General features: G+C 44.0%; 1 protein-coding gene and 2 pseudogenes across 35 annotated transcripts in view; all 3 read right to left on the reverse strand.

Moving 5' to 3' along the window:
- Positions 1-25,843, reverse strand: part of CSGALNACT1 (chondroitin sulfate N-acetylgalactosaminyltransferase 1) — a 360,001-nt gene that overhangs the window by 84,485 nt on the left and 249,673 nt on the right. For 21 of the 35 annotated variants that reach the window (XR_012417113.1, XM_045397975.2, XM_074000393.1 and 18 more), the window contains one exon: positions 17,933-18,862. The exons of 12 other annotated variants lie outside the window; for them this stretch is intronic. Coding sequence is in view for 22 of the 23 variants with exons in the window: in XM_045397975.2 (XP_045253910.2) it covers positions 17,933-18,566 (634 nt within the window). In the remaining variant the exon portion in view is untranslated. Of the gene's footprint in view, positions 1-1,763; positions 6,466-17,792; positions 18,863-25,843 lie in introns of those variants that run through there. 2 more of the 35 variants (XM_074000404.1, XM_074000399.1) reach the window with 2 other exon arrangements.
- On the reverse strand, positions 5,851-6,728 carry LOC135964861 (splicing factor, proline- and glutamine-rich pseudogene; annotated as a pseudogene).
- On the reverse strand, positions 6,565-10,114 carry LOC135964862 (splicing factor, proline- and glutamine-rich pseudogene; annotated as a pseudogene).

Here is a 25,843-nt window from a genome sequence, read left to right on the forward strand (position 1 = left end):
CACTTTTTTTTGGTTATTGTTTTTGAGGACAGAGATTGTGTTATTTATTGATTGAGATAAAATTCACATGCTACACAATTCACTCCTTTAAAGTAGACAAGCTAATTTTTGTATGTGTTCCCAGGTTTGTGCAACCAGCACCACAATCTATTTTTAGAGATTATTGCATCTTTTCCAAAAGAAACTGTAACTATTCGTAGTCACTCCCCATCTCCACCAACCCCTCCAACCTCCAGAACCCTAGGCAAACACTAGTCTACTCTCTGTCTCTGCCAATTTGCCTGTGCTGGACATTTCATAGACATGGAATTATAGGACATGTAGTCTTTGACATCTGGTTTTTAACTTGATGTAATGTTCTCAAGGAGCATTACGCTGCAGCATGTTATCAGTAATTCATTTCTTTCTATGGCCAAATAATCTTCTATTGCGTGCAATGCCACATTCTGGTTATTGATCCATCCACTGACGGACACGTGGGTTGTTTCCATCTTTTGGCTATTATGAACAAAGCTACTATGAATATTCACATATGAGTTTTTAAGTGAATGTGTGTTTTCATTTCTCATCAGTATATATATGTGTGTGTATATATATGTATATATACACACACACACACACACACACAGACACACATCTAGGAGTGGAACTGCAGGTCATATGGCTACTCTGCATTTAACATTTTGAGGAACTGCCAAACTATTTTCCAAACCTGCCTCCAATCTAATCCTCTATCCTGCTATCAGAGTGACCCAGCTAGAAAGCAAATCTAACTATGACATTTAAAATGATCAACAGACCAACGAGTAACCTATACTTAGGTAGCATACAAAATGCATAGTAGTCTTGGCCCTGATTAATTCTTCAGGTTTATCACCTTGCCATGCCCTCTCCTTCTACCTAAACCTATTATGCTCCTCCTTGATGCTCCAGCACTATCTTGTTACCTGTGGATCTCCAGATCGACCAGTTGTACACACCTCCATGTTTGGCCCATGTTAGTTATTCCTGCTCCTAAAACACTCCTCTCCTCCACAACACACACACGCTTCCTTGGCCTGAACCAATTCTTACTCATCTTTCAAAACATGCTCAAGAGTAGCCTTCCCTGTGATGCCCTTCCTGATCATTCCACCCCATGGCCAATTCTCTGACCTGCATACTTATTTAATATATGACCCTGTGCTGTTGTTACCTGTGTACATGAGTGCCCCTCCATTTGGGCTCTGGGGCTTGTGAGGGGCAGGGACTATATTGTCTAACTCTGTCCATCTCCAGCACTGAGAATGTCTAAGGCACGTCCAATGAACAAAGAGCACTGAATATCCAAGTCTTAAACAACCTCAAAGCATAAATCTGGGTCTCATTACACATCTATTCCTACACTTAACAAACTACAAAATTTTGAGTTGCACTTAACCTAAGTACCTCCTCCTGCAATTTAATTTCCTCTGGTTCTGTTCTTTACAGTCAGAATCCTGCCTACAGAAACTTTCAGATGAAGTCACCTCTGAGAGCTGCATTTTCCATAGCATGGAGAAACCAGATGGAACACTCCAAGGTTGGAAAGTCCATTTCTTCCCTCCACCCTATGTTCACAGTAAAGACAGAAAAGGGGGGTCAGCAGGAGGGCCAGGGAGGATTTAGGCAGGCATTTCCATGATGGAGCCCCTCTTCTCGTGTTTAACCCTCTCCCACCTCAGCTCCTATGTAAGATGTAATGGGAATAAAATCGTCTGGGCAAAGGTTCAGCAGACACTCACTCCGAAGTACAAGCCCAAATGTCTCCACGAATGTTGACTTCTGATAAGCAATCTCAATGGAAACAGATGGAGAGGGAGGAAGGATGCTTCCTAGACCGTATCTCTTGCTTACAATCAAAAAAACCTCATCAGGGCCATCCATATGTTCCCTTTCTTTAGGTAAATCAGATTGATTCTGAGTTATGGTGCAGAGAAAGAAACACTGGAAGCTTCTGACAGTGAAATTTACAATGCCAGGAAATACAGGGAGGCAGTCCTCTATTTACAAATGGGTCCTGTTCCAATGTTCATTTGTAAGTTACTCAGAAAGCACAGAAACAATATTGTCTGTTGTGGTGAAGTCCAGCCCATAAAAACCTGTTTAACCCATTGTATGCCTGCAGTACGGCATTTATAGGGCTATATACATTGACCCAGGGATGTAACTGTGAAATCCATTCACAGTTCTCACTTTGAAAGTCAGGGATCCCGCAGGGATCAATGAGAGAGGTACTATCCCTCCCCACATGACAGGGAGGAGGCTGGAGAGGAGGGAGCTCTAAGTCACTACTACTGGGTCCTTAGGGCACAAGCTCCAGATGGCAAGGATGGGTGCAGAGAAACAAAGGAAGCAGAAGCTACTGACTGGCAGAGGAAGTACGCCAGAGAAAGGAACACTACAAGATTCGGAAGAGATTGTGTAGCCTCCTCAGGGTTTAAAGTCTTGGCTTTATTTCTGAACCAAGGGTTTGTGTGAGGTGATAATAAAGAGAACAGCAGGGGACACTTCAGCCAGCACTATCTCCAGGCCTGCAGGAGGAAGCGAAATATAGGGAAAAGGTGGACAGTTTTGGAGGGAACAAGTTATTGCCTTTGCCTCTCCAACCAATATCCATTTTAACTCCCCTCCTCCAGCTACCATAGGACTTGTGTCAAAACTGGAATGGGTTAAAAGGGCTTCTAGATTGACTAAAGTGAAAGGAAGAAAGAATGGAAAATAATGACCCCATATTCTGGCAATGAGGAAGAGGGGGCTGACTCAACACCACCAATTTGGAGTAATTTTCTTGTTAATACAAATTTCCACAGTAAGAATAGCTTTACTTTTTAAGATAATATGGCATTTGAGAGAAGAAATTCAAGGGCCCAACACTACGTGTAACATTAAAACTCAAAGAATATGAATCTGGTGCAAGATAGGGTTTTTAAAAAGAAAGCCATTTCTTTAAATCATCACCATAGAACACAGATCAGATCATGGGATCTGAGGCTTTCATTCAAAAGTAAATCTTGTAATAATGGACTTCCAGATTTGGGGTGTTACCACAACATTCCCACTCATGAGTAAAAACAACACACTTCAGTTCTTTTAAGCTGTGGTACTCTGCATGATAGTTGGACCTAGGTCGTGAGGTTGTGGGAAGACGTTATTGATTTGTAGAGCAGTGTAAGTAGACAAACTAATCAATAGGTTTTAAAGTATGATTTTATAAAGGAGTTTCAGACTCTGTTTCTGCTTCAAGATATAACGAGCTGAAAGATGCATCCCTTATCATGAAAAAGAACCACATAACCTTCAAATGCAAGACTTTTTTAGAACTTAGTAGAGAGCTGAAGTCACAGAGCAAACAGCTGGCTCGAAATCTGAGAAGTCACAGGTGCTGGCAGGGAGAAAAGAGATATGAGCCCTTGCTTAGTGGGGCAGATGCACTTGGCTAATGGTAAAAAGAAATCAATGACATAAGCAAGGCTCAGTGCAGTTGAGTAGGGCAGTGAAGCCCTTTGTGGTACCAAAAAGTGGAGCTTCCTTTTGCAGGCTTTTTCTCCAGGAACCCCATTGGGTGTTCATAGAAATGATCAGAAAGAACTTTAGGACACCGACCATGCCGTGCAGCAGGCAGGAGGGGACAGCAGCTCCCTGGGAGGGGCAAAACACTCTTCCTGGACCCTCCCCATCCTGCCTCCCCTCTATGGAGCAAAAACCTTATTGGTGGGGAAAGATCAACAAATATTCTCACCTTAGCGAATTGGTGAAAACTAAGTGCAGCTGAGGAAGGCAGAGGTAGGAGAGGAACATACCCTAAGACCCAGTGACATGGTACCTGCCTAGGACTGAGATTTTATCAGACAAATCAGAGACAACCCCACTTCCCTCCTGCCCTGCACAGACAGTTAAGCTGCCAAGCTGTGAATAACAAGAAACAGCAGAATATTGCTGGGATTGGGAGAGGAGAGAAGTACAGAGACCTTCTCTGAAGTGCAGAGCAATGAGTAGACCTCAATTGTAGGGGTGAACAGACAGTACTCAGGCAAAACAACCTCTATCCTAAACACAAGGTATCTCAAAAGGGATTTAAAGTCTGTGGTAACTATAGCAACAACAAACCTCAAACCCAGCCCAGCTCCTACTCATCCCCTACCTCTCCCCACCATATCAAGACACAAAGCAATCATCAGAACCAGACTCAGGTATGACACAGATGCTGGAGCTATCTGACAGAGAATTTAAAACAAACATGAATAATCTGTTAAAGGCTCTAACGGAAAAGTGGACAAAAAGTATATGGGTCACTTCTGCATAGGGATGGAAATAAGAATCACATGGAAATGCTAGAAAAAAAATACAGTAAGAGCAACCTATAGAAATCTTTTAATGGAGCCGGGTACGGTGGCCCACACCTGTAATCCAAGCACTTTGGGAAGCTGGGGTGCGCAGATCACTTGAGGTCAGGAGTTTGAGACTGGCCTGGTCAACATGGTGAAACCTTGCCTCCACCAAAAATACAAAGATTAGCCAGGCAGGGTGGCACACACCTGTAACCCCTGCTACTGGAGAGGCTGAGTCAGGAGAATTGCTTGAACCTGGGAGGCAGAGACTACAGCGAGCAGAGATCATGCCATTGTACTCCAGCCTGGGGAACAGAGCAAGACTTGGTCTCAAAAACGAACACAAACAAACAAAAATAACCATTTAATGGGTTCATTAGCAGAGATGTCTCTGCTAAGGAAACAACAGTTAACTTGAGGTGGGTCAATTAAAATTACCCAACTTAAACAAGGAGAAAAAGGGTGCAAATAGAGAAACAGAACACCTGAGAGCTATGAGACAATGCTAAGCACTATGACACACACATAGCTGGAATTCCAAAAGAAGACAGAAGGAACAAGGCAAAGAAATATTTGAAGAATTACCAGCTCAGAATTTCCCCAAATGAATGAAAGACACTATACCATAGATCTAAGGAACTTGCAGACTATAGATCTAAGAAATTCAGTACGAGACATACAAAACAAAACAAAGCCTAGGCATAATTTAGTTAATCATATTGCACCAACGTTATTTTCCTAGTTTTGATCATTTGTACCACGATTATGTAAAATGTTGGCATTAGAAGCAGCTGGATGAAAGGTATACTGGAACTTTCTGTGCTATTTTTGCTTTTCTTCTATAATTCTAAAATTATTACAAAATAAAACGTCCTTAAGTGACTTTAGTGTTAGGAACTACATTGAGAATGTACTAGTGATGCCTAGGACAGAAGAAGAAAACTTTCTACAGAAATTACTCTCCACACTCACTTATTCTCAACTTCTTGCATTTGCGTTCTTCAGTTTGAATTTTAAATTGGCTTTGAGGTTTATCCGAGGAGCCCAGGTACTATTTATAGTATCACTTCTATAGAAGCTAGCCTCCAATCCAAACAATTTACAATGAAATTACAAGATGAGACAAATTTTTAAGGAGTACTGTATTTATCTGGATTTTATGTAAACATTTTAATAACCATTTTTCTATTTATTTGAAGCACAGGAAAAAAAACTGGCACACTTTGGAAATTTAGTGGCACAAGGTACACTGCCATAACTTGAAGGACATTATAGAGTCAAAAAGAAAAAAAAAAGGAAATAAAAAAGAAAAAAGGAAATAAAACAAAAAAAATTATCCTGTTTCCAACACTGCATAATTTTACCTGCCCAAACAGACCATTTACAAATATTAGGCCAATAAACTGCTAACATCCATAAAAAAAGTAGCTTTCTTACTAAAATGCAAGAATTTAAAAGATTCATATCTAAACAAAAGACAAAAACAAACTGGAATGAAAGCCTAGATACCACATCTAAATTCGGGTTTCGTTTGGGCCTTTGTACTCTTCTCTCCCTCTACCATATCCTGCTGGAGTTCTAGACCCATTCCTCTAGGACCCTGTCCACCCACAGGCCCCGCAACTCTCTGTCCAAAGAGCTCAGTAGGCATGTCACTTCCCATCATGGGACCACTCATGGTTGCTGGTAGAACTCCAGGATTAGCTTCATAACCTATGCCACCATGACCACCTAGAGATGGAAATTTCTGGCCTCCTGAACCACAGGGATCTCCCATGTTCAATGCTCCTCTGCCACCTTTTCTCACGTCTCTTTCTCTTGGATCTACGTAGCCCATTCGGCTGTAACTTTCCTCTTTGGCACCTCATTTGTTCTTCCATCTCACGTGGATGAATCAACATCTCTTCCTCTCATCTACATCATTCCTCCTCTTGCCTCAGTTGCATTTCTTTACATTTCTGTATTTCTTGATTGTGAAGTTATTCCATGTGGTTTAATTTTTTCTTTCATCTCATGAGATCTTGGAGCAAAAGTTTGCCTGATATTCACGATAGCCATTTTCCATTTCACTTTCCAATTTGTCTTTTGCATCCTTCATGTTTTTTTCAACTTGTTCCCTTTGCTGTTTTTCCATTTCATCCAAGGACTTCCATCTCTGAGAGTATTCATACTCAAATGTGCCATGCTGGGCAAAATGAGGAGGGGTTTCTCTCTCTTTTTGATGCACTGGATTCTTCTATGCAAGTTTTTCAGGAAGACCATCTTAATCGTCTAGTTCTTTCAGTGGTTCCACAATGACTGGGGAGGAGTTTCTGTCAGCAAGAAGACACCTTCACGGCATCATTTAAATGCCTTTCTTGCTGCTGGTTTAGAAGCAAATTCAAGGCTGGGCGTGGTGGCTCACGCCTGTAACCCGAGCACTTTGCCAGGCTGAGGCAGGTGGATCACGAGGTCTGGAGATTGAGACCATCTTGGCTAAGATGGCGAAACCCCGTCTCTACTAATTACAAAAAATTAGCGGTTCGTGGTGGCACGTGCCTGTAGTCCCAGCTACTCAGGAGGCTGAGGCAAGAGAATAGCTTGAACTCAGGAGGCAAAGGTTGCAGTGAGCCGAGATCACGCCACTGCACTCCAGCCTGGGCAACACAGTGAAACTCTGTCTCAAAAAAATAAAAAATAAAAAAAAGAAGCAGCAAATTCAACAATGCCTTTCCCTGTAGAACTTCCACGATCATCCACAATTACAACAGCCCTTTCAATAGGACCACACTGGCTAAAGCCTTCTTCCAACAGTTCATTGGAAACATAAGGTGAAAGATTAGGAACAGAAAAGGCAGCAGCATGTGTGGCAAAGAGAACTCGAAGTTGTCTACCTCTGGTGGGTACATCATCAACTTCAACTTTGACAATTTCAGCCAAAGCTCTGGATTCAAGCTTAATAAACCCAGATTCTTTGCCTCTGTTGACAAAAACTTCTCCTGGTTCTCCCTATTTAGCAAATAGTCTTTTGAATTCGTCCTCTGTGATATCAGCAGGTAGATTCCCAACAAACAACAGACATCGCTGTGTATACGTTTTCTCTCCAGGCTTCCTCAAGACAGCCAAGTTTGCTGTAAACCCCTCCAACGCCTGAGATCATCTTCTCGAGTACCTGGTGGTGCTGGTGGCCCCCGCAGGGCTCCCCCGCGGCTTCGATGCGAGCCTTGGGGTGGCCACCAGGAGTGCTTAGGCCCAGACCACCACCTGGCTGTGGCCCGCCAGACATTTTGCCACCCTTGGGACCGCCCAGGCCTGGGCTCTGCTTAGGCCCCCCGACCCGGGGGCCTCCGGCCTGAGGAGGAGTGGTGGGGATCCGGCTGGGTGGCGGCGCCTAGTGGGCGGCTGAAGTGAGGTGACTGTGGGCAGCGGGGTCTGGCCTGGCCCAAACCCTGGTGGGGCCCCATAGTTTAGGGAGTGGTGGGCGGGGCCGAGCTGGAAACTAGTGGCTACTCGGGGAGCAGGGCGGGTTCCTGAGCAACCACACAGGCTTGGAAGAGTCCTGGGGCCGGCGCGCTGCTGCGGCTGTGGATACGGTGATAACTGCTGTCGCGGTGGCTGCTGCTGTTGCTGCTGGTGTGGAGGCAGTGGCGGGATTGGAGGCGTGGGGCGGCTCTGCCCCGGCCGGGACTCATGCGGCCACGATTCTGATGGAGGCCCCGGGCCGGGCGGCAGGAACGGAAATCATGGAGGCCGCCACGGCCGTGACTCCGGAGCCTATTCCAAGACACGCCTGTAGTCAAGGGGCGGTCGAGGCAGAAGCGAGGAAGACGCTCAGGAAATGAGGAGGCCACCTTGCTTTGTATAAAATGGCGGATGACACAGGCCTAAACTTTTCTCCCAAAAGGTTTTGAAAAAATTCAGATATACTGATTTATTTCACAGGAGTATGGGGGCCGATTGCTGAAGGAGACTTGGATACTGCGCTCAAGGAATGAACTGCCTAGAAAGGGCAGTAAGAGTCAGGAGACTAGGCTCTTCCACTGACCAGCAGCAGCAGGACCCTGAGGAGCTATATTTCTTGAAATCTTACTTAGCTCAGCTCAAACCTGGGATAATATGAAATGCAAAGGTTGCTGTGAAGGCCGTGCAATTATCGAACAGAAAAACTTACTTTTTACAACTACTGCTGATAGAAGTTATCAGTGAAGACTGGGTAAGTCCGAGTGAAGAGCTCTAAGACTAGATAGAGAAATGAGAAGTGCCTGCAAGCACAATGTGCTATCTTGAGAAGAATGAGAGGGGACTCCCAGTTGGAAGCATCCAAAAAGACTTTACAGGAAAACAGTATATATAACATTGGACATACACAAGTTGGGAGCAGAGCTTTGTCCATGAAGGATTCTGCAGAGTAGGAATGTCAGGGCACGCACAAGAGTAATCATTCAGCAGCAGGTGGAGAAGGTAGGAAGGTGCAGTAGGAAATGAAGTTGAAAAAGTACATTAGGTCCATCCAGATCGTGGAGTCTTCCAAGACTGCCTACACTGTGGATTTATATAAAATCCAAACTTACATAAAGTATTATATTTTGGAGAATATCACAGAACTGTAAACCCTGTCTCTTTGCTTAAGGAACGGACAAGCAAGCCAACCCACTCTGTAACCTTAATCAACTGGGTGTTTTGAGTTCAATATTTTCTCCTGACTCTTTCACATTTGCCCATAATGTTGTAATGACTCTGAAACAAGCACAGCGTTGTAAGAAACTTAAGATGAGGCAAAACAAACAAACAAACCAAAAAACTAAAAAATAAAATGGACGCAGTGTCTGAGGAGTTGAAATAATGCTTTTCCTGCTAAAGGCTCCTGGACATCACATGTTCGTCCCCTGATTAAGTTAATAAATTCGTCTTCAGCATCTTCTCCCTGTGCCTCTTTCTGCTGTTTCCTCCAAGACTGCATGCTTTTCCTTTTCTTCCCACCAAAACTTCTTCCCAAGAAAGTTGTATACAACTCACCAGTGTGGGACCTCTCCCCAAGGTGTTTGCACGTGCTGGTTGTGTTTTTACAGGATTTCCCTACATCATGCTGATACCAGAGAAGAGTGTATTTGTTCAGAGACCTTCAGAGCATAAGAGATGGCACAGTGGGGGCTGAGATCTAAGGCGGAGAGCAGAGACAGCTTTCCAGTCTTGGTCCTGTCACTGAGCAGGGGAACCACAGAAATGTTAGTTAACTGATTTGAACTTCCTATTACACATAGATAAAGTGGAGATAATGCGAGGGTCCACCTCACTGGTAGAAGAGGGGATTAAATCTGATAGTGCTAGTGAAATGTTGGAAATAAGGCTTGATACACAGACACAAGATCAGCTGCATCAACCTCAGCAATCCCCACTGACCGCCGGGATCTCCAGGATGCTGCAATTCCTTGGGCACCAGGTAACCACAGCAAACGGGAGGAGGCAAGGGGCTCTTTGGAACCCAGAAGCTGAGCTCACTGCCTCTCCTAGGAAGGAAGAACTTTTAAACTATAATGGCTCTCCAGATCTAGAGGATTCCACAGCACTCGTGAGGTACATTCCCCAGTGACTCTGGGTCCTGCTTGCTGGTCATGCTGATCTCATTCCAAACCCTACACCAGAATCCTATTCCTGAATCAGTCTACTTTCTGGCACCCTGCCCTCTGCTGCCCTTCTCACTGCCTCACCGGTAAAGCCCTTTCATCCTTCAAGACCAACACAGGTCCCGCCTCCCCCAACATCTTCCCTGACCAGGTAGTGAGCATCCGGCCACCAATTCTGAAGCTCCCTGCGCCAAGGGTCAATTTCCTCCACTGAATCCTGGATCATTCTGTGAAAGGAAAATAAATCCTCGGGCCCCCAAATCACTAAGCTAAAGAGAAAAGTCAAGCTGTGAACTACTCAGGGCCAGCCTACCTCCCAATCTATTCAAAGTCACCCCTCTGCTCCCTGAGATAAATGCATATCCGATTGCCTACTTTGGAGAGGCTAATCAGAAACCCAAAAGAATACAACCATTTATCTCTTACATATGTAAGACCTTGAAGGCCCCTCCCCGCTTTGAGTCTTACCACCTTTGCTTTGAGTTGTCCTGTCTTTCCAGATCGAACTAATGTTCATCCTACATATGTTGATTGATGTCTCATGTCTCCCTAAAATGTATAAAACCAAACCGTGCCCTGACCACCTTGGGCGCATGTCATGAGAACCTCCTCAGGCTGTGTCAACGGGCGCACATCCACAACCGTGGCAAAATCAACTTTCTGAATTAACTGAGACCTGTCTCAGAACTGATGGTTCACAATTCAGAGTTCTGTCTCCTCCCTGAGGCAGGTTACCAGGTCTTTCAAGCATGAGACCTGGCTTTCTCCTCCTTTTCTAGCCCCAAACACGCATGTTGATTAAGCCTCGGTGAAAAACCATATCCACAACCGTAACTGAGGAAAAACTTGGATGCTGATTAAAAAAATTCCATCCTTTCCCAACAATGCCTCCTACCCAACACAGGTGAGATGGGAGAGGATGAGCAGCAGTGCCTGCCATACTAATGGGACTGCATCATTCATGTGCAGGTGGCTCTTTGCCTGCCCATCTGCCCTCCTAAGCCTGCACCAGCTTCAACTCACACAGAACACACGTCCTTCCAATTTGTGTACAACCCAGCCAGAACTCCTCTTTCCCCTAAGCCTTTCCTGACCACTCCAGATAAACTCAAGTTCCTTCATCTTTGACCTCCCATAACATCACAAATTGTCTCTCATAATATATTCTTAATAGGAAACATAAGCCAGGAAGAATAGTGATATCTCCATTAAACAAACAAAAAGGGCCGGATGCAGTGGCTCATGCCTGTAATCTCAATGCTTTGGGATGCCAAGGCGGGAGGATCACTCGAGGCCAGGAGCTCAAGACCAGCCTGGGAAATACTGTGAGACCCCATCACTATGAAGATGTTTAAAAAATTAGTTGGGCATGGTGGTGTACACCTGTAGCTCAGCTGCTCCAAAGGCCAAGGTGAGGGAATCACCTGAGCCCAGGAAATTGAGGCTGCAATGAGCAATGATTGTGCCACTGCACACCAGCCTGAGCAACAGAGTGAGACCCTGTCTCAAAAACAAACAAACAAAGCAGAATTAAAAACCCCCAAATCCTCTGACTCACCCATCTCTTCTAGGAAGCCTGTCCTATATTCTGGGCTTGGGTAGATGCCCCTTCATTATAGTCACAAAATCTCCAAGACATACCTCTATCATAGCATTTACCATATGGTGTCATAAGTGTCTGCATCTACCACCAGACTGCAAAATTCTTGAAATAAGGACTGGGCCTGATTCAGCTTTGTGTGTTTGGGGCCTAACACAGTTCTTGGAACATAGTGAGCACTCACATAATGTATGGTGAATAAGTGCAACCTTCCGGGCAAAAATAAATAAATAATAAAAACAAACAAATAATGAATGTTTTTTCCCTGGGAACTAAATTGTTTTGAATAGGGATAATACAGTTAACAGCAAAATCACCACAACGCAAGGCCAGATTTGCCAGTTTCTGCAGTTGCAACAAAATGCTCTGTGCACAGGCTCCATCTTCCCCAGTCCATGGTCAACAGAGCTGGTCCTCAGCAAAGGTATCAGGAATGTACTGTTAGACTCATAATTCCATATTCCTTTTCCTTGACCTCTTCCTTCTGTCCCCTCCACCTTGGAGGTAGGACCAGCTATACAGTTTACAGGGCCCAGTGCAAAATGAAAATGTGGGGCCCCTTAAACACAATTAACAATGTCAATTCTGAGACAGATGAACATTAATTCTAGCATGGGGCTCTTTGGGTTGCAGGATCCTGATGGGAGCCCTGGGAGCTGGATTCCTGGCAGTTGCTAGAAATCCAAGACTGGGCTACTCTTTTCTCACCATCACCACAAGGAGGGATTCATTCTACAAAGTACAGCCTCAAGCCATGTACATGCATTTAAGTCTCTTATCTCTAATTTTAGAATGAAAAGCATTTATCCTTCCTTATAGGGACTTAAAGCATCAGCAAACACATGGAGATATTTGAGAGCAGTAAAAGGATAAAGGGGCCTGGTGAGAGAGGAACCTCATATCACACAGGCCTACTCCACAATGGAGAATAAACCACTGGGTTGTTCCAGAACACAGTGAAATGACAGTGAGGAGGACCCCGGTTCTGCCACCCCGGCTTCCCTGGGGATGCTGGCTCAGAGTTCCCATGCCTAACTCAGACCCTGATGTCCTTTTACTGTCCTGCCTGTGAGTCTCCTCCCACTATACCGCAAATGCAAGTGAGACCCACCACTATGGAGAATCCCCACTTTTCCTTATTTCTGCACCAAGATGTCCAGATACCTCTCGAATGTCCAGAATGCACCTGGAAGGCTGTCTTATGATATGCACTGCGAGTCACAAAGTTGCTATCACTGAAATGGCACACTGACATAAGGACCCACTTCCTGTCTGCTAACATCCCCAGCACATTGCTCACCAAGCACGCAGGACCTGAAATTCTATTTGACTCATCCAGAGAAGCTTTAGCCAAGTGGTCACAGAGCGTTCCTTAGAGACTACTTAGTGATACACCGCAACAAGTGAAGTAAAAACTCACTATCCCCGTGAGGTGTTTGTTGTAGAGTATCAGGAGGTTGGCATTGACTGTACAGCCTGCTAATAAGTGTTTATAGCTATCTGTCTGTGTCTTTGCTTTAAAACATATCTCAGGGTGCCCTCTTAGTCCATTGTGTGCTGCTACAACAAACAACCTGAGGCTAGGTTATTTACAAAGAACAGAAATTTATTTTCTCACAGTTACGGAGGCCGGGAAGTCCAAGATCAAGGCACAGGCAGGCTCAGTTGTCTGGTAAGGGCTGTAACCTCCAGAGGAGAGGAATGAAGTGTCCTCCCAGGATAAAAAGGCATAAGGGCAGAGGCTGGGCGCAATGGCTCGCACCTGTAATCCCAGCACTTTGGGAGGCTGAGACAGGCTGATCACTTGAGATCAGGAGTTTGAAATCAGCCTGGCCGACATGGTGAAAGCCCATCTCTACTAAAAATACAAAAATTAGCCAGGCAAAATGGTGTGAGCCTGTAGTCCCACCTGCTCAGGAGACTGAGGCAGGAGAATCCCCTGAACCCGGGAGATGGAGGTTGCAGTGAGCTGAGATTGAATCAACCTGGGCCACAGAGTGAGACTCCGTCTCAAAAAAAAAAAAAAAAAAAAAAAAAAAAAAAGAGTAAGGGCAAGCTACCAAATGCTACATAGAACCTCTTTTACTCTTTTACATAGGCCTTAATTCCTTATATATATGAGAGAGGAGCCCTCATGGCCTAATAATCATCTTTTAAAGGCCCCAACACTTAATGCTATCACATTGGCAACATCTGAATTTTGGAGGGGACACATTCAAAGCATAGCACCCCCAAAGCCTTCACTTTCGTGTGGAACACAGCTTAGGTTCCATCTCATCTCATAATCAATCCTTTTGCATCTAGCCCACTCTCACCACACTACTAACCCTGCAGAGGCTGGAGGAGGATGAGCCACACAGGCTGGTGACAGAAGAGCAAACCCATGGAGATGGTAGACACAAATGCCTCACTTAAGAGTCACATTATCAGATGTTTGGATTGTGAAAGAGCGTTTGGAAAGCTAATTCGTTTGACGGGATGATGTCAAACTTAGGTTCAAGGGATCTATTTAAAAACAGGAAATCAGAGCCAAAATATGTGCCACTTAGATCTCAGGATTAGTTTGTATATCCTATACCGAAGGAATAACTAAACCACAAACAGAAAAAGGGATTTTCTGTGTACTTGAGATAAACAGTGGAGCACAGGAATTGATCCCATCTCTACTCTCACTTCTCTACCCAGATGGTTGTAAAAAATTAGTGCGCTTATGTAAGAATCCAACACAAAAATCAGTGCCAATGGAACATCTGGGGAAAGGGAAAAAAGAGACAAAAATCACTTCCTCTGTGTTTTGAGGATAGATAATAATGAAATAAATATAGATAAATTAGACATCTGTATGTTATTTTCCCTCTGTAAGCTTCACAGAACTGTAGAAAGTGGCCACAGAGAGACCAGACCTTATAAGTAACGTATCTGATTCCTTCCTTTTATAGAGGAGGATACCAAAGGGAAGGTGGCTTGTCCTGCCTGGATCACCCGGCAGGCTGGATGGCAGAGTATCTCTGAGAGATGGTGGTTTGGCAAAGCTATGGAGAAAAGCTTTGTATTTTGCAGGCAAGAGAGACCAGAACGCTGGGCTGGGTAGGGCCACAGAGGACATATATGTTAAGTCTCTTGTTGACAGATTAGGAAACTGAGTCTCAAGGAGCTTAAGGGTCTTGGTCAAAATCATAGCTTCCCAAGCTTGCGTCATCGTGCCATTTCTCTCACAATTAGCCTTAAGTTTTATATAACTAGGATCGTCTGCAAGCATGCCTTGGACTTTTCTTGTTATTTTTTAAATACAAAGAATCCCCATCTTTGTCATACTACTTCAGGGTTCAGCAAATTTGTTCTTCGTTTGGAACTCTCAAAGTGTGGAGAACTCCTGTTTCTAACCAAGTTTTCCCATGAACTTTTGAGAAATCGCTTCGACTTTGGATTACTGAAACCCAAAACCTCAAATCACTCTAAGGTTAGGAACCCAAAGAAGTTATTTTAAAGATAAATTTCACCCTTATAAAGTCCTGTCACTTGCTGTAGCTCATTACAGAAGACAAATCTCAAACAAGACCTTTCCATTCCCTTCTTTCTCCTTAACTAGGTATGGATCAAAGAACTGTGAACCAGGATTGAAAAGGTCCCCAAATGTAATTCAGTCCGATCACCTCTCTGAAGTTGGATCATCATTTATAACCTCCTGGCCAACTGGTCACCCAGTTGATGATAGAATTCTTGTAGTGCCAGGAGTCCCACTTTGTTCTGAAACATCACTATTCTCAAAGCTACTCCTTATACTGCATTTAATTCTATCACCCCTGCAGCTTCCTCTGACCTGTAGAATCTTTCACAAGGCCCTGCTTCCTGTGACTATAAAAGATTGCCTCCACAATCTTGTGTTATTGATAACATTTTTCAAAATGAAATAAACTCCTTATGATAGTGCAATCTCTATAAATATATTGCAAGTGTTTGCTTTTATTTACTCATTAGACAAAAACAGTTGACTAGACTTTCACCAAATGTGGAAGATACATATGGATTGATCTGCCTTGAAAAAGCTGAGAGCTGCCCATGAAATCAACATTGAGTAACTATGATGTCACTGTCTCTAAAAGAAGGTCAGCCAAGCCTCAGAGCAAATATACTCAGGGGCAAGAGACTGGCGTCACTGCTGATTGAGAAAGATAGGCCTTATGTTTTAAACTACTGTGCATAGAATAGCAGATAGATTTCAAATACGAATGCAGATTGAACATCACAAGGTCACACATTCCAAATTGCAGACGCTGATTTGCAATCAAGTTCTTTTGAAATTGCTCTGTATAGGGGCAGTTCTATGTAGCACACCCCAGGGAGAGTGACAACCAGGATTTATTTTTAATGATGTTTAATGATTTTCCCTGGGGGTTGGCTAGTAAACTAATACATGTGGAAATGCTTTATAAACTATAAAGTACTATAAAATGTGATGTTGCACCATCATCATTCTATTTTGAACTCTTACTGTGTGCTTACCAAGTGGTCATACTGTCAAATGTCCTGAACATTCTAGACATTTTTACTGTTTCATATAAATGAGATGTGTTTTGTTGTTGTTTTTTTTTTTTAATCTCACACCAAAGACGATCTTGTAAAAGATTTCTTTACCTGGCTCTAGGCAAATAAAAACTGATGATACGCTAAAATTGCAACAATTTATGGTTCACATATCAGGTCTAAAAAAGCATAAAAGAAGAAAGTATCCAAAGAACACAGGCAGAAACAGCAGCAGGAGGGTTTTTGATTGGAAGAAAGAGTCAGTTTTGCCTGTAGGCCCGTGAGACAGTGGTTGTATAACCAAAGTAGGGAGTAGGGTTAGGTGGACACAGCTGTATTTCTGGGCAAGATGAATTATATTCTATTCAGAAATGGGGAAAGACTAGATGCCCTTGAATCTACTTCTTTTCCCAAATTATTAGTTGATTTTTGAACCAGTAACAATAGATAAGAAGACATCAACTTTCAAGAAACTGGACAAGGCTGTCTTCTAAAATTAGACACAAACACAAATTAACACTAGGCTGTCCTACACCTGTGTAAAAAAGATGAGCCATCATCTCACTAGTTTCCATGTGCTTTGACAATCTGTACATAGATATAACGTAGAGGTTAAGGAGACAGACTCTGAAGTTAAGACTTCCAGGGTTCAAATCCTGGTTCTGTCACTTGTTAGCTGAGCAACTTTAGGTATTTAATTAATTAAACTACACCTCCATTTCCTCATTCCTTAATGGGGTCGTTACAAGGGAAAAGAATAAATGTGGTTGGCACAGGCCGGGCGCGGTGGCGCAAACTTGTAATCCCAGCACTTTGGGAGGCTGAGACGGGCGGATCACGAGGTCAGGAGATCGAGACCATCCTGGCTAACACGGTGAAACCCCGTCTCTACTAAAAAATACAAAAAACTAGCCGGGCGTGGTGGCGGGTGCCTGTAGTCCCAGCTACTAGGGAAGCTGAGGCAGGAGAATGGCGTGAACCCAGGAGGCGGAGCTTGCAGTGAGCTGAGATCCGGCCACTGCACTCCAGCCCGGGCAAGACAGCGAGACTCCGTCTCAAAAACAAAACAAAACAAAACAAAAAAACAACAAAAAAAGTGTGGCTGGCACAATGTACGTGCAATAACATGTGCTTGTTATTATTCTGTTCATGGGTTTGCTAACCAAGTCCAGTTACTAGAAGTGCCTGTGAGAAGGGCTAAAATGGCCGGGCGCGGTGGCTCAAGCCTGTAATCCCAGCACTTTGGGAGGCCGAGACGGGTGGATCACGAGGTCAGGAGATCGAGACCATCCTGGCGAACACTGTGAAACCCCGTCTCTACTAAAAAATACAAAAAAAAAACTAGCTGGGCAAGGTGGCGGGCGCCTGTAGTCCCAGCTACTCGGGAGGCTGAGGCAGGAGAATGGCGTAAACCTGGGAGGCGGAGCTTGCAGTGAGCTGAGATCCGGCTACTGCACTCCAGCCCGGGCTACAGAGCGAGACTCTGTCTCAAAAAAAAAAAAAAAAAAAAAAAAAAAAAGAGAAGGGCTAAAATAAAAATGCCGTCATATTTTATTTGGGTTTCAAAGTTTTATGTTTATCTATTTTAAAAATGAAAGCAAGAAGTTCTACCTTTTTCTGCCAAGGAACAATGAAACTGTCCACTCAATGACTGTGGTTTCCATGAGAAAGTAAGTGGAAACAGATGTTTCTGAAAAATATAAAGCCATGCCGTACCTTTTGGTGTCACACACATAAAACTTTCCACCAGCCATCCCAGAGCCAGCTGCCAGCCTCCTGCAGCTGGAACCTGCCTGGGTGCCAGGACTCCCCAATTCGTTTTCTTCTCCTTTCCCCCCAGTTCACAAAATGCTAACCTTCTATGAAATCAGAGGCTGTGTAAGGACGGTGGTTGGGGCTGTTCTCTGCAGGATTGTTCAGGGTCTCCAAGGCCGATTCAATGGCTTCCACCAACTCATCCCGCTTGTCCTTCCTCACGGGCTTCTCCTCGGGGTGGCGGGTAAGGCCAGTCTCCAGCTGGTACACCTTCTGTAGAGTAAAGCTATCAAAAGGCACTGCTGCATACTCCGTGGCCAGTTTGACACCAGCGTGCACTTCTGCCTTGTCCACCTGTGAGTGCAGGAAGGCCAGGAGGTCGGCCTGGGTTTTCTCTGGGGGGCTCCTGTCCGGCCCCAGGCCAGCAGCATCACTGGCTTGGTACTGCCCGTTCCTGAGCTGTTCACTCCTCTCCTGCAGCTCCTCCTTGAGCTGCGCGATCTGCCGCTTCAGGCTGCTTACGTAGTTGCGGTGCTGCTCCTCCCACTCCTGCAGGATGGCCTGGTACCCCTCCTTCCCCGTGGGGCTGTTGGCCCTGGGCAGTGCCAGCTGCTCGTCGTCACCTTTTGGGGTGCAGGCCAACATGTACAGGACAGAGATGGCACAGCAGAGGAGCACCAGCAAAACCACCACCCGGGAAATCCACGCAAGCAGCCCCCGGCGAACCATCATCATTCAGGAATCAGCCATGCGTCCAGAACCGGTGGCATCCCTGGAAGCCAAGGTCCCCACGGAAGGGCTTCCCTGGGCTAGACCACAGGAAGCATGCTTTTGGGGCCCCCGGAGCTGCTTGCATCCATTTCCTTCTAGAATGAGTTCTGCCTCTTGGAATTAACCACCACACAGAGCAGCTTCTCTACTTTTAAAGGATGATCTTCCAGGCAGAAGCAATGACTTAAGTGAAATCTCCAAGTTTTCACCTTCATTCCCATCATAGCCTTCCTGATGTGCAGCCAACAGCAAGAGGGGACCTGGGAAGAAACACAAATGACAGCAACACTTAATCAAGACAACGACTCCATCATGCTCCCTATGGCAATCAATATCCAACAGATCTCCTGTGAGGGTTATGGAAAATGCCTATGATAGATGATTAAGTATTGTTAAATGTGTATAAATCAGAACACAAATGCACATCTGCAATGTAATGCAAATAAGCAACAAAGGACACAGAAAAAGATTGAAAGGAAAATGGCAAAATGTGAACAATAATTCTCTCCAGATGGAAAGATTACGAGTCATCTTTCTGCTTCCATTTTTCTGTATCTTGTAATTTCTGCCTAGTGGCACACGTTCTGATGGTTAAAGGGAGAAAAGCAAAAATGTTAATGACATTGGAGTTGCCGGCAGGGGACTACTTGGCCAGAGCCTGTGCTGTGTTTGTTTGGCCCCTCCAAGTCTTATGCTGAAATGTGACCCCCAGTGTTGGGAAGTGGGGCCTGGTGGGAGGATCATGGGGGTGGATCCCTCAGGCATGGCTTGGTGCCATTCTTGCTGGAGTTGGCACTCTTAGCTCCCATGAGAACCTGTTGAAAAGAGCCTGGTGCTTTGTCTCTCTCTATCCCCACTCCCTCGTGCTCCCACCATATAATGCCTGCTGCCTGTCACCTTCCACCGTGAGTGGAAGCAGCCTGAGGCTCTCATCAGAAGCAGATGCTGGCGCCATGCTTCCTGTACAGCCTGCAGAACTGCAAGCCAGATAAACCTCTTTTCTTTGTAAGTTACATAGCTTCAGGTATTCCTTTAGAGCGGCAAGAACGAACTAAGCCTTCCAGCAGGTGTGGATGCAGCCAAGTGAGCCCACATGCATTCACCTGTGTGCACTCACTCAGACCAGGCCTGAAAGGGGATCAACATGGTTCCAAGCTTTCTGCTGAGGAACATCCAGAGGTTCAAATATACAAATAATAAATGTGGACGGTAACACATCCAGAAGGGATCAGGAGACAGTGGTTCCAGCTAACTCTTCGATTCTGCTTGCAGACAAGAGAAGATGAATTTATCATAGAAGAGATGAGGTTGGGAGAAGAAGAGAGATCAGAATCAGAAATACTGTCCTTTTGGGACCCAAATCCCAGTTATATCTCTGCTCCAGTGTCTGTGAGGAATTCTGTGTCCTGATCCTTCATAAGAAATACTCAGACAGGTCCCAGGACCTTTCACACACTCTGCACCTCAACTTTCAATCTCGATAAATGAGAAGCCAGTCTGACTGCCTTCTTCATTTCCCCCTGGGGTCACCCTTCCTCGTCCTCCACTCATCATGGACATTTCCACAGCACACTCCTTTTCAGATGTGCTCCTTCCTTAATCCCTTTTCCTTGTCTTCCTCTACCCATCTTAGCCAGAAAAACAAACAAACAAAAAAAGAATGATTAATGGAAAATAGACTGAATAGAACTTCTTGTCTAGGGACATTTTAATGAAACCTTCCTAGATGCATCTTTCTTTCTTTTCTTTTTTTTTTTTTTTTTTTTGTTGAGACAGAGTCTCGCTCTTTTGTCAGGCTGGAATGTAGTCGTGTGATCTTGGCTCACTGCAACCTCTGCCTCCCGGGTTCAAGCAATTCCCCTGCCTGAGCCTCCTGAGTAGCAGGGACTACAGGCACACATCACCATGCCCAGCTAATGTTTTTGTATTTTAGTAGAGATGGGGTTTCACCATGTTGGCCAGGATGGTCTCCATCTCCTAACCTCGTGATCTGCCCACCTTGGCCTCCCAAAGTGCTGGGATTACAGGTGTGAGCCGTCGTGCCCGGCCCTCCTAGATGCATCTTTCTACATCACTTCACTCACAAACATGCTCCCTGAGGGTATCATGCTTTTGCCATTTCACAAAAACTTGTCACTTTAAGTAATCCTCGTAACTAAATTATTCTTTATACAGTCTTCATCCAGCTCAGAAAGCCAGATTCCGGGCCAAAAATCATCTCATTTACTGGTAGCCTATCCTATTTACCAATGAGAAGAAGAGCCCAGCCCAGTCAATTAGCACATTCAGGACCCTTGGGAGAAAAGAGAGAAATGTTCCTCTCAAAGACAGAATGTTAACAACCTCCTTGACTTTACTTGAATATTCACTTGCTATGCACTATGTCTACACAACAATTCCTCTTCTATTACCGAGGAGATGTGCCTCTTAGTGATGTCACTATGCTATCAAAATAGTTTATTTCTCAACTTTTCTGAGAAATTCAACACTTAACATTCTAATATTTCCTTTGGCCCAAGGAGCCTCTCTACTGTAATTTAGAACAACACACAGTTATTAGTGCTAGGTTTAAAGTGCATGTTTAGCCCTGGAAGCCTTTTCCATCTGATGAAAATCTTGGGATTTGTATAATTACTATAATTCTGTGATTGAAAACAGCTCAGCTTTGGTGTTCAGGCACCTTGCTGTTTCTAATGAAGTCTCTCAGATAAACTCATTATATCCAAGTATTAAATTACCAGTGAAGACATGTTATTATGCTATTCTGCCACTTTCAAGACTCCTACTTTAAATACGTTGTCACTAAAGACAAAACAAGCAAATCAAAAAACAAAATTGGAATAGTCAACACATTTTGTTGTGTTCTCGAAACTTAAATTATGCAGTTTTCTCTCCGAGTTTTCTAATAAAATTGTTGTATTGCATAAAAGATGAAAATCATGTTGGTTAACTCTATGCCATTTGAAAACTAAATCTGTGATTTGAAAATTTAAAACTAGAATATCTTTTTGTTCTGTTCTATAATTTTCTTCAAGATCTAGTTTGGCTTTTGAAATTCACGAGTATAAATTTCAAAGTTATTTGGTATTCCACTCTTTGGAGAAAAGGAGCAAAAGTGGAAAAGACAGATTTTTAGGAAGAATGGGCATTTTTTATAGAAATAACAAAAAGCCATAAGAATTGCCACCAAGGAGGCAGTGATCAGTTTTTCCTTTGAAATGCCAGAAGTAGGTAACACGTGTCGGAAACAAAACTCCATTCTTTAACAGACAAAATATTTCTGAACCGTTCCAGCAATCTCATCTGTAATCAAAAGCTTCACAACTGGTTATACTGAAGAGGCTGGGAGTATCTGCTTCCTGAAGTCAGAAGAGGCTTTTATCCTTCGGATTCTTGCTTCTATAAAGACTTGAAGCTTTTCCTTTGGTAGCACAAAACATCATTCTTAAAAGTGGGTGTTGGCCAGGCGCGGTGGCTCACACCTGTAATCCCAACACTTTGGGAGGCCAAGACGGGCAGATCACTTGAGGTCAGGAGTTCAAGACCAGCCTGGCCAACATGGCAAAACCCCGCCTCTACTAAAAATACAAAAATTAGGCATGGTGGCACGCGCGGCGTGTAATCCTAGCTAATGTGGATGCCGAGGCACGAGAATTGCTTCAACCCGGGAGGCAGAGGTTGCAGTGAGCTGTGATTGCAACACTGCACTCCAGCCTGGACAACAGTGCAAGACTCTGTCTCAAAAAAAAAAAAAAAAAGGATGTCACCTTACCACCTCTGCTACCTTCATGAAAAACCACCTTGATGAGATATAACTGGACCAATATATACCTAAGCCACAAAAGCTCTGTGCAGTCTCCTTCTCTTAGCAGCAGTAGGAGAATTGAAGAGCTAACATGTATGTGTTCACAGACTTGCAGATGGAAACCACTGTGTAATTACCAAGCACTACTAGAAGTTAGAGATGACAGTGAAAATACAGCTTCATGTGATCACAGCGGCAATGAGCTACTATTTTAAGAAGTTAGAAAGGCACCCAGATTTTTAGACCAGCTCAATCTCTTGGGGGTGACTGCGGGATGGAGAGAGTGGAGAGCAAGGAGTCCCTGTCAACAACAAATTTTAGGACCCTTGGAAGAAGGGAGATGCATATTCCCGGGTTATTTATTTATTTTTAACTGTAGAAAATCCTTGTGCTCATCCGGTTTATTGACTCTGCCATTTTTAAATGTTCATCCTTATGAACTGTTTTGCCTAATACTTTCCTGTCCCTGGCCAAACCCCCAGTGATGGATCTGTGATGCATCATGTCTGAAACTGTGGATTTATTGATTTGAATGAAGAAGATATCCAAGCGCAATGCCTTGCCTGCCATTCTTACAATCTCTGGGCAACAAAACAACAGGACGAAGCCTTCTTCGTGGTCTTCTGTGAAGGCAAAAGACCCCTGCAGAGCAATGCTTTTAGGGCTCACTCCAATCTGAGACCCAGAAACAACCTCCAAATAACATAGCAATGGCCAAATAACAGATGACAGTCTCAGTCCACTCTATCTAGGATTCTGTCTTTATTTATCCATACAACAAATAGGCATTAAGCACCTAGTATGTTCAATGCACTGTATAAAAAGTTACAGGAGATGAAAAGGTGAACCAAGAACAAATCCCAACCTCAACAAACTTACTAGCTTGTAGAGGAACTGACGTCCTTTCAAATAACTATAATTTGAGCCCCAAACAGACAAATGCCATTAAAATAGATATAAAATGTTAATGTCATGTTCCCACCGACCAAATGTACGGGTGAGGAGTGGGAGATGGGAGGATTGGAAAAGTACAAACATAATACATTTTAAAATGACAAAAGCTTAAGATAAATGTTATGTGTTATCAATATTTGTCAAGATAAGATATCCAAGTAGTTACAGGTACCGTTTACCATTTCACCTCAGAAGGTAAAACGAAGGTAGTCAAGTTTGTTTCAGAGCCTAAGACTTAACCCAAATGTGGCCAGTGCATACCGGGATTTCTATGACTAGGACAGAAGGTGCTCTTAGTTTGGGTGTAAGCATTTCACTCTGCAGATTTCAGTGAACATTTTGGTCACGAGAGCTGTGTACTCTGCCAAGATATGCCTAGTAATGTCCACAAGAAGCTCATAAATCAAGAAAGACTCCAGGACTAGCCCTGCTGATGAAACGCTGTCAGGGTCAGCAGCAGGCAGAAAGGACGGTGGCTTCCTGGCGAGGCCAGGGCAGCAGCACTACATGCTACAATGACAGGCCTTGTAAGTGATAAAGGAAACTATTCAAGGAGTGGCAATAAATTCTGCAAGACATCTCCACCCCATGTGCAGACACAGCCAAAAGGCTTGATGGAGAAAAAAAACAAGCAGTGTCTATGGGGTCAGGAAGCGGTAGACCAAAGCCCTAACACCACAGTGTGAGTCTATTCCACTTGGGCACGTACAATCAGCTCTTTGACAGCAAGGGCACAGACTAACCTTCAGTCAAAGGATTAGCTGTACCAACAGAACATAAACTCGAGCCATATCTCTCGGATAAACATACCATCCTGGATGTGTGTGGAAAGGATTCTTATTCAGAGTTTTCAAATGCTCTCAAAAATGGATATAAAGTTAGCACTGTAAACTTTATTTGAACATATGGCTTCATTTAGAATTCCCGCTACACCAACTGAATTCCTGTAGGCAGGGTGTGGTAGCCAGGTTCCAAGATGGTCCTCAATGGTCCCTGCCTCCTGGTATTCATACCACTGTGTGTTTGCTCCCACACTGTACTGGGGGCTTGATGTGAGTGACTGTATTAGTCTGTTCTCACACTGCTATAAAAAACTACGTGAGACTGGGTAATTTATAAAGAAAAGAGGTTTAATTGACTCACAGTTCCACAGCTGTACAGGAGGCATGGCTGGGGAGGCCTCAGGAAACTTACAATCATGGTGGAAGGGAAAGCAAGTGTATCTTCACATGGTAGCAGAAGAGAGAGAGTGAAGGGGGAAGCGCTACACACTTTTAAACAACCAGATCTTGCGAGAACTTACTCACTGTGATGAGAACAGCAAGTGGGAAATCTGCCCCCATGATCCAATCATCTCCCACCAGGTCCCTCCCCCAACACTGGGGATTACAATTCAAAATGATATTTGGGTGGGGACACAGAGTCAAACCATTTCAGTGACCAACAAATATGGCAGAAGAAGTGGTATGGCACTTGTGACATTAAGTTGTAAAAGGCTGCAGCTTCTGTCTTGGGTGCCCTCTCTCCCAAGCAAGCTGCTATGTTGTGAGCAGCCCTGTGGAGGGACACATGGATGAGGAACTAAAGCCTCCAGCTAACCAACGCCTAGCAAGGAACAGAGTCAGGCCTACCACCAACCCCTGAAAGAGCTTGAAAGCGGGTTCTGCAGCCACAGTTAAGGCCTAAGATGACTGCAACCAGAGAGCTTGATTGCAACCCTGAACCAAAACTATCCAGCTAAGCTGCTCCTGGACTCCCGACCCTAAGACCTTGTGAGATAATAAATGTTTGTTACTTTAAGTCTGGGGATAATTTGTTACATTCCAACAGATAGATAACTAATTCACAGGGTTACAGACTTCAGATTTACATAAAAATGCTATCTCTCAACCACACACTATTTTTCATTTTATAAAATGTTTTAATATGCCTTATCTCCTATGATGCAATAATCTTGTGGCAGCAGAAATACATTACTGTAATCACTTCTCAGTTTGAGAAAATAAAGGTTAGAGAAGTTATGCAACTCGTCTAAAACCACACAACCTGCAAGGTATAGAAATGGGACTCAAACCTATCCTTGACTTCAAGCCCAATATGCTTTCTACCAAAGCCCTCCAAGATTTTGTTCTTGAACAATGGTCATGAATCCAAAATTTTTTTTTTTTAAGTGTCAGGGACTTCAGGAAATCTGTGAGGTTAAAATGTAATTATGTTTTAGAGGAACCCTGTTTCCAAAAACCAGAGTCAACAATGGTGTGTTGCATAGAAGTAGTTGACTGTTACAGCACATGGACCAAGTTAACCGAGATGTGGTGAAGCACAGCAGGTCTGCCTTCTTTCCAGTCATTGTCTTTACAGCCAAAGGCAGCACAACCCACCAAGCTGCTTAAGCCAGAAGCAGGAAAACCATCCCTAGCCCTTCCTTCTCCATCATCTTCTGCCACAGACTTATCACCACGTGAACATGCTTCCTCTTCCA

The sequence above is a fragment of the Macaca fascicularis genome, chromosome 8 (assembly GCF_037993035.2).
Source record: "Macaca fascicularis isolate 582-1 chromosome 8, T2T-MFA8v1.1".
NCBI lineage: Eukaryota > Metazoa > Chordata > Mammalia > Primates > Cercopithecidae > Macaca > Macaca fascicularis.